Source organism: Papaver somniferum, chromosome 1 (assembly GCF_003573695.1).
Source record: "Papaver somniferum cultivar HN1 chromosome 1, ASM357369v1, whole genome shotgun sequence".
In the NCBI taxonomy this organism is placed as follows: Eukaryota; Viridiplantae; Streptophyta; class Magnoliopsida; order Ranunculales; family Papaveraceae; genus Papaver; species Papaver somniferum.
Genome location: NC_039358.1, coordinates 46173142 through 46182797, shown reverse-complemented (window position 1 = coordinate 46182797; position 9656 = coordinate 46173142). Strand labels below are relative to the sequence as shown.

The following is a 9656-nucleotide window of genomic DNA, read 5'->3' as shown; positions in this document are numbered from 1 at the left end:
TGATCTTCGGGATGGGGTCCTGTACAAGAAATCCTTCCTCGGACCGTTACTACGTTGCTTATCTCGAAAGAGGGGCACGAATTCTAAATGACATCCATTATGGGACGCAGGGAATCATAGCGGCATGAGATCACTAGCCACAAAGCAAAACGCAAGGATATTACTGGCCCACGATGATACAGGATGCCGCAAGATGTCCCGACGATGTGAAGAATGTCAGCGTTCGCCAAAAAGATACACGCGCCAGCAACAATGTTAATTCTGTAGATAGCCCGTGGCCATTCAAAATGGGGCATAGATATCGTCGGGCCTTTCATCGAAGGATCAGGGAAAAGACGATTTTTGATAGTAGCCACGGACTACTTCAGTAAATGGGTGGAGCTAAGGCCTTGCCAGGATCAGAGACGTGGATGTGTTTACTTTCATATTCCAGAACATCATTGCAGGTTCGGCATACCAGCAGAAATCGTATCCGATAATGGTAAGCAATTACAGGGAAAAACATAGACATGCTCTTCGATACTTTCAAAATAAGAAGAACAAATCCACCCATATACCCTCAAAGCAACGGACAAGCGGAAGCCCAACAAGACCCTCGCCCTTATCTCAAAAAACAATTAGACGAACATAAGGGGATGGTGTGAACAGTGCACAATGTGTTATGGGCATACAGGACAACGCGAAGATCTGCCACGGGGAATCCCCGTTTCTTCTCACTTATGGAGCTGAAGCAGTCATCCCTACAGAGATACTCATGCCAACCACAAAGACCGAAGCGTGGGAGAAAAATCTCACAGACATGATGATGTGAGAGATTGGACGACCTAGAAGAAGAAGGGAAGCAGCATTAGAAGATGGAAAATTACCAACGAAGACTTGCAAGGGAGTACAACAAAAAGGTAAAGCTTCGGAATTTTGTAGAGGGCAGTATGTGTTGAGAACAATCCCACAGTATCAACGAGAGAAGAGATGGGGAAAGTTAGCACCTACGTGGGGAGGACCTTTTATAATACACGATATTGCGGGAAGCGGTTCCTACTACCTTCGTAATCTGAAAGGCGAAGTCCTCCGACATCCTTGGAATGCTAAGTGGCTCAAACCATACTTCCCATAGGGGCAACGCAGCCTTGCAACTGCGTGAAGGGTACCAGAAGAAGAAGGGAGCGTGACCACTCACATGTTTCTATCTCTGGACGAGGAATTGCAGGCCTCAACCTATCAATCAAACAAGCTTTCTATATCAAGTAACTAAACCTATCGACAATATTGGGGAAAGTAGTTAATCTACAATCTCTCAGGGCTCCCCCGTCAGTGTCCATAAGTGTAAGACCAGGGGGAAGGCACCCAGCAGAAAGAGATACCCAACCAATCTTAAGGCAACGGGTCGACGGAATGGGTGTATGTAAATTTTAACCCCATATCCTAGAACGTTGCCTCGGCCCCCACCGTCTGGGAATCCTCTGGCCAAGGGTTCGCCAGCGGGGTGACAGGTCTCAAGCCGATCACGAAGGTACCTCCCTTCGGGATCGCACCCAAACACTTAAAATCCTTTTTATTTTTAGAGTCTTTCATCACAATGCTTAAAATAAAAACAAACCAACATTGCAGGTATATCAAGAAAAGGATCCATTTCATAAAGGATGATTACAAAAAGTGGAAGGCCAATTCAAGGAAGAATACACATCAAAAAATATTCCTTTTACATGATACTAGCAAAAATATTCTTTTACATGATTACAAAAAGTGGAAGGATAATGATGCCGCGGTCTCTACAAAATGCTGCGGTCTCTACCTAGATGATGCCGCCCCATCAGCAGGATTGTTCCGAAGACTTGAAGGGACGCTCCCACCAGATGAGGGTCCCGAGGAGCCAGGCAAGGCAGCAGGAACTGGACGACGCGGATAGTTCTTCACAAGACCATGCTCGTTCTTTAGGCCAAGTTCTATCTTCTCTAGCATCTTGTTCGTCTCCTCAGCCAATTGACACCGAGCCTTGTGCTTAATAACTGTCGTCCGCTGTTGGGCTTGGGATAACAATGAAGATAGACGATTCACTTCTTTAGAAGCAGCACCAACGGCCTCCTCGCGGGTTGCCGCCAAACTCTTGAAATGATTGGTCTGTTCTTCCTGCTGCGCTAAGGAAGATTGAGCCTTTTCAAGTTTTTCATTTGCAACGCGAAGTTGTCCCTCGAGCTCTGAAAAAGACAACACCAGGGAGTTAGCACAGAAAAACACAATCACACTCGATGGAATAGGGTTATACCTTCGACACAAGCCGAAGCTTCTTCATACTCATTAACAACCGCATCTCGCGCTTCATCAAGATGCATATTCCGCGGATAATTTCTTATAATCTAGTTGAAGGTTGGTGAGAGTAAATTGACTGGCATCTAATTCTACCTGCTTCATCGAATCCATGTGACGAAGGTGGTCGACTTCTTTGTTTATTCTGATACCCCCTTGCTCAATCTGTACATACACACTTCAAGATTCTCTCAGACTCAGCCTGACGAGCTACTTCAGCGCGGGACGCGGCAAGGGCCTTGCTTAGAGCACGGCTTCGGCACGGGCATTGTCCCTTTCTCTGGAAGACACAGCACTATCCTTAACTCCTGGAAAAGGGAGGGATCGAGCCTTTTGTAATTCCTCTTCCAGAAGTTGTATCCTAGACTCCAACAAGAAGTACGCTCACGGGATTCCCGCAGATATCACGTGTCCACAGCAGTGTACCATTAATAAAGCACGGTCATGGTTATACAGATTTTGCATGTCACCATCTGAACATGCCTTGCGCGCCATACCTCAGCCCGAGCATCCCATTTTTGGCTTCACTTTTAATTTTCTCAACAAGTCTTTAATACGAGATTTCTGCCGTGCCCTTTCGTTTCGAAGCCATATCAGCTCGGGGAGCCACCCACTGGAGATAGGGTGGGGAGACTCAGACAGAACAACTAAGAATAGAGGAATGACGACACACTGCGAGGGAAAAAGAGAAAAAGAACCAAACCTGTGAAAGCTGAAACTTGGCCGCGAGTTTGCTCTAACTCAGCGCGAACAGCAAGCTCTGAACGAAGACCGGCCTCCGCTTCACCCAGCTTTTCTTTCTCCTTGAGGCTTTTCTTCAGCTCTTCTATTTCCACCTCAGCCGCAGATAATTCCTTTTCTCTGTGACGAAGCTTAGCCTCGAGCTTCAGAGATTTCGCTTTGAAGAACTGATACAGCACGTGGTTACAATGCTCACTCCTCATCATCTACACATCAAGACGAAAACATTATTTCACCGAAGAATTGATCGTCACGAAGAATATGTACGAAAATTTACCTCCAAGACACGCTGCTGAGGAAAGCCATATTGATACCCGTCGGCTATGGCCATCATATCTGCAACGGAAGTAGGAGGCTCCGACACAAGGGTAGCTTCGGGAACACTCAAATTTCTTCCCCAGGCCTCAGACACCCGCGCCTTGGAAGACATTTCCATCATACGACGGGTATACGCATCAGAATCCTTTTCACCAGCAACAACAGGGGCGGGATGAGGGACAAATAGCAGATTCTTTTCTTGAGCCAATCCATTATGGCGTCCTCACCCTCAGATGTCGGCGAATGAGGAAGATCCGCAGGCAGCGAATCAATCACCGACTTCCCCTTTTCTGACACGGCCCCTTCAGCACAAATGTCGGCACCACATGCGCACCATGCTCCTCCGCGCCACCATCTTGAACACAGCGTCTTTATAGCACCCCGAGCACATCCCAATCATCATTGGGGGAAAGTAGAGAGAAGTCCTCAGGAAAATCGAGGGCATCATCCAAAACTCCCCTGTGGAATACATCCGATCAAAAGAAAACTCTTGAGAAAGGGTGGGGAGAGTATCCGCGGCATCCCAACAGGGACAGAAATATCACCAATAACACCGCATCAGCTACCACGGCGTTTTTCTCCCTTCATCACCATCATGACCCGCACAGACCTCTTCTTCGACATTGATAGGGGAAGTACCAGTACGTTCCTCCCCATCTGTAATCTCCTCATCCTCAGCAAACTCTTCGTTCACCGGACTGTAACTTCTTCATGGGCCTCAGCCTCACCCATCACAATGGTAGAAGACTGCTTCGGCTTAATCTTTTTCTTCTTCGACACCTGAAAACCAACACCACAAAAAGAATTATTTTTCCCGAACACTTAAATTTCTAAAGAAGGAGAAGCGCAGCTAGAATCCGCATACCTGGGCAGTCGAGGCACTCCTCGGTGGAAGTATAGCACCAAAACCTTCCTCCTCGTCTCCCTCAACGACGTCAAGGGCATAAGGAAAATTCATACCTGCGAAGTTTAAACGCCAGGGACAGAAATCTCCATAACGAGCAGGAGGAGATTCACGTGGCCTGCTACTCTCAGTAGGACGCCAACTGCGTGGACCGGGAATCCAGCCGTACGCCCAAGGACCAACAACTTCGATAACGGTAGCGTGCCACTCATAGTCATGGTCGCGCTTGATCCTCTCGCGTGCCGGAAAAAGTTTCCGCTGACTAGACCCCTCCGTGCCGGGAACATACTTCAGCTTGGCATCGCTGACCTCATTTAACAAACGAATTTCGCCCCGAGGAGCAGCGAGATTCCAAAGGCTAACACTCCACGGCTTGTGGTTCCTACTATTAACGTAATCACCAAAGGAGTTATTGAAATTCTCAGGAGTATACCATTCCTTCTCCGCGGGATTGGGAACGTAACAAGTCATTGTCGTCTCCCCTTTACTCCGCAGATAGCACTCCTTCAGTGCACGAAGATAATTCCCCGATAGTTGCGATACAGAACGGCTGTGAGTATTGGTAGAAGAGCCTTCACGACTAGCAAGCACATCATAGTAGAAGGAATCACCTGACTTGTACAACGGCAGCATAAGACCAGCTTCGAACGCTCCAACCGTAGTCAACAAATGAAATTCATTGAACTCATACTTTGAGATAAGCTCATAAGTAATATCATCCTCAGGGGCATAGAAACGAACCTCGAAGGCTTGAAGCTCATGTTTTTCCTTAAATATTTCGAGATCAATATGCTTGAACGTTACTTTTTTCTTGCTGACCGAAACACTGCGTATCAATGGGGCAACCTCATCCTCCTCGACGGGACCGGATGAACCAATGAAAGCCTCGGAAGCCTTTCTCTTAAAAGAAGGATTTTTTGAAGAATCAGCCCTCGGAACACCACCTTTGGTATTCTTCCCTTTAAAAGAAGTTATAGGAGGGGGCGACAGATGATGCTCGGGCACTACAGAACGTAGAGGAGGAACATCAAAAGCGACAGCACGAGTCGGTGCCTGCGTACTCCTAACATCATCACGAGGACGAGACACCACGCGATCGACAACTTTTCGAGACCCAGAAGGATTTGTCGAAGGAACCTCTTCCCTAGAAGATGAGGCCTTCGCCCCAGAAGAAACTCGATTTCTACGAACATCATCGTGAGATTCTCTACGCGGAGGAGATCTCGATAGACCAGAACCAGGAGTCTGATAAGGAAGCCGCGGACGGTCAGACATGGCTGCGAAAAGATTAATCATAAACAAGTCAAAAACAAACACAAGGACTTCACAAGATCAAAACTCCCTAAATCCCTAAAATTAGCAATCCACGCACGATAACGCAGAAACCCTAAAATTAGCATACATGCTCGAAACTCCCTAAATCCCTACCCTGAAAAGCTCAAGCAAAACAATGGCCTCCTTGATTTAAGACGAAGAACAGGGGCAAACTAGCATGCAAGCATTAAAAGAAGTTCTTCATCACAAACAAGGGACAACAGTAGCAGAAAATTTACAAATCAACATAGCGTGAAACATTGGAAACAAAGAAAAACTTACCAGCAAAAACAACAGCAGAAAGAACAAATCAGAAATAAAGAGGAGGCAAGTGTGATTAATGCTAAGGCGGAGAGAATTTAAGGACTGAAGAATGGAAACTGACAGAGAATTTAAATGAAGACTGACAAGTGTGATTATATTGCTTTATCTCATAACCTACATGCTGCTCCTATCACTTCTGATTCTTGGGTTCTTCATAAACAACTAGGTCTAGATTTTCAGACATTACATGCTAGACATCCTGTTCCTATGGCCTTTACATCCTTGTTGGATCATCCCAAAGATCCAAAATCTTTTAAAGAAGCTGCCAAGGATCCTAAGTGGGTTAGATCTATGATAAATGAGTATACAGCATTGTTTGAGCATAATACTTGGAAACATGTTCCTTATCATCCCGGTATGAATGTCCTAGGATGTAAATAGGTCTATAAGACCAAACTTAAGTTCGATGGGACTATAGAGAGGCATAAGGCACTCTTAGTTGTCAAGGGATATCATCAGGTTGATGGTGTCGACTATGAGGAGACATTCAGTCCTATTGTGAAAGTTACTACCATCAGATGTATTCTCAGCTTGGCCTTAAGTCATAATTCGTCCATTAGACAGCTTGACGTATCAAACGCTTTCTTGCATGGATATCTCAATGAGGATGTGTATATGGAACAACCCCCTGGGTTTGTGTCTAGTGAATTTCCTTCGTGTGCATGTCATCTGCAGAAGTCGCTTTATGGCCTGAAACAGGTTCCTCGTGCCTGGTCTGACAGATTTAGTAGTTTTCCCATTAAGTCTGGATTTACGAAACGTATATGAATGTTTTATTATCTGCGCAAAGGGGTAACCATGATTCTTCTAGTATACATTGACGATATTATCTTGGTTGGTTCCTCTGATGATGTTCTAAATTCCCTTGTTCATTCTCTATACTGAGTTTGCAATGAAAGATTTAGGGCCCTTGAGCTACTTATTAGGGATAGAAGCAGTTCATGATCCTTCTTCTCGGTCTTTACTGTTGAGTCAGACTAAATATTCCTTGGATTTGCGTCAGAGACATAAACTGATTGATTGTAAACCTTGTAAAACCCCTGTTGCTCAAGGCAGAAGAGTATCGCTGTGTGATGGCACTCCTCTTTCTGATGCTTCTGCTTATCGGTTTTTGGTAGGTGGTCTTCAATACTTAACACTTACACGTCCAGATATTAGCTATGCCGTAAATTATGTGTCTCCATTTATGCATCAGCCAACTGATATACATTTTCAGTTAGCTAAGAGGATACTTCGATATGTGAAGGGATCATTAGGGTCTGGTATATCTATCAAGAGCGGTGATTGCTCCCAGATTTCTGTGTATAGTGATAGTGATTGGGCTGGTTTCCCTGACACATGGCGGTCCACTTCTGGATTTTGTATTTTTCTGGATCAAACTCTTGTTTCCTGGTCTTCAAAGAAACAGCCGACCATTTCCAGGTCTAGTACTGAAGCCGAGTATAAGGCAATGGCAGTAGCTGCTACGGATGTTCAGTCTTCAGTCGATCTCTTATCTGTTTCTGGAATTGAATATACCTCTTAACACTCCCTGCACTCTTTACTGTGACAACTTAGGCGCTGGGAGTCTTGCTTCAAATCCTATCTGTCATGCACGCACTCGTCACATTGAGATTGATTATCATATTATTCGTGATTTGGTGGCTACTGGTTTTCTGGAAGGAGTACATTCCTTCTCTTGACCAGATTGCAGACTTGTTCACTAAGGGCCTTGCCAAAGATGTCTTTTTCAGGTTGCTGTCCAAACTTATGCACTACACCAGTGCTAAGTTTGAGGGGAGGTGTTGGATATCCTATCTGTCAGTTTCTGACTTGGTCTTCTCTTAGTCTAGTCGGTCGTTAGTTATCTGTTAGTCTTTCCTGTTATCTGTAGCAGAATATTTCCTGCCGTTTTCTTATCGAGTTATGCTTCTCTATAAAAGCATTTGTCCTTGTATCTGTTTTAGTTGAACAATCTAATACATCGATACAACCTCCGTTACTTTTCTAAATCTCACAGAGTTGTTACTCCATGTGCGGCACCTGCAAGAGTCAATGACAATCACCTTACAAACGTTCTTCTTAAGATAAATGCCAAAGTAGGTCTCCCTAACTAAAATTAAGTTGAGGCATGAATATCTTAAATCAACATTATTATCTTTCCTCAGTGCCCGTAGTTGAGCTTGTTTATGTTTCTACCTGTTGCAGATTGGTTGTTTGAATTCGGTGTTGGCCGGACGTATTAGATGACTCTCCTGGACAATAAGATCTGTAACTGCTGGGATGTTTGCTGTTATTATATTTCAGCTATTATAAATGCCCTCAAAAACTAATTATTGTGTTCGTGTTGTCACCTTGTTGTTGTTATCTCAATTGCAAATGTATCTACTTCAATGATAATACAGCTGGAACCGGTTTTAGATTTTTTTAGTTAATGACCAATGTGTGAGGGATCCAGGTGACATTGTCTGCGCAAGGGTAAGGATTTGAAGCTCAGACTGTCTGACTGTGTGCTTGTTTTAATATAATTGTTATATCAAAATTAGTGATTCTGGTACTTGAATCCTGTAGGCTAAGCGAGCTTTTAAAAACCCGAGGATAAAGGACTACACATCTTATATGGAGTATAAGATAACTGGGTTAAATGAACTTCGCTGCGATAGACAAATGTAAGCTTTGCATTCTTTTTTATTTTTTTATACATATGTGCTCTTGCTATGGTTGAAATGTGATATAAGGTCAGCTGATGATTAATTTGGCGTATGTTCGTTTGTCTCCATAGACAGTATGTCTTGTAACTTGTGCACGTATGATTATGACTGACTGTGTTTTTTACCTTGAGTTGTGTGTAGTACTCAAGACCTCCTTCATCTTGTAGATTCTCTACGGAGCAAAGGAATGGAAAAGGACGGAGATGGCGAGCCTGAGAAGATTGAAATGACAATCACTAAATGTTTTTGTTAATATTCGCCACATGGAATTAGTTTACACTGGGTCTCTTTCATGCATTAAGCATTAATGTAGGAAAACAAGAGCAACCACCTTACATTCCTATTTAGATGAGAAGAAGATAACTTCAGTCTTATGTTATTTTGCGGATTTCTTTCAGTACAATGATGATGAAATTTATTTAGTTTTGTACTCTGGTTTCCGTGCAACGCTATACGAAGGCATTGTCCGGTTACCAGAGATGGTCACTCGTAGAGTAATCAAAACTGAAGCCTTAAGAAAGGATGGCAGCTTTGACTGAGGTAGGTGTCCCCTTACTGAAGATGCTGTTTTGACCTTAGGCACCTTACGGTTATCGTGATGGGTAACAAGCTGTTCTATTTGGACAGGCAGTGAAACCAACAATTATGATGGTGAACCAACAGTAGGTGCTTCTGGTGTTACATTTAGTTCTCAGTACTCAAGTAGAAGGCCGTGTATTACAACCTCCAAGATATTTTCTTAATGTTAATATTGTCTTGTTCCAAATATAAAGATGTTTTATGAAGAATATTACACAATGGAGTGGGTACTCTTAGTAAGGTGGGAAAATTCATTGATGGTATTCCGGTTGACTGTCATGGTCTAGAAGAAGAATCAGTGGATCACCTTTTTTTACTCTGCCAAACTGCCCAAGCTACTGTCCTTGGATCTCCTATCACTTTCGGAGCTCTTAAGTGACCCGTCCGTCTGTCAAGATAAGTAACTGTCTCACTCTTTGGTTAAGCTTGAAAGATAATGATTATACTTTCTGTCAAGGTGCATGTCTGTTTTGGGCTCTATG

General features: G+C 44.0%; 1 protein-coding gene across 1 annotated transcript; it reads left to right on the top strand.

Moving 5' to 3' along the window:
- The first annotated feature begins 6797 nt into the window (after positions 1 to 6797).
- Positions 6798 to 7430, top strand: LOC113300525 (uncharacterized mitochondrial protein AtMg00810-like). The gene has a single exon (XM_026549761.1). It carries the CDS (start codon positions 6798 to 6800, stop codon positions 7428 to 7430), a length of 633 nt encoding a protein of 210 aa, XP_026405546.1.
- The last annotated feature ends 2226 nt before the right edge of the window (positions 7431 to 9656 follow it).

Bases quoted from the DNA above. Each gene is read 5' to 3' on its own strand.
- LOC113300525 (XM_026549761.1), top strand. From the start codon at position 6,798: ATGAAAGATTTAGGGCCCTTGAGCTACTTATTAGGGATAGAAGCAGTT.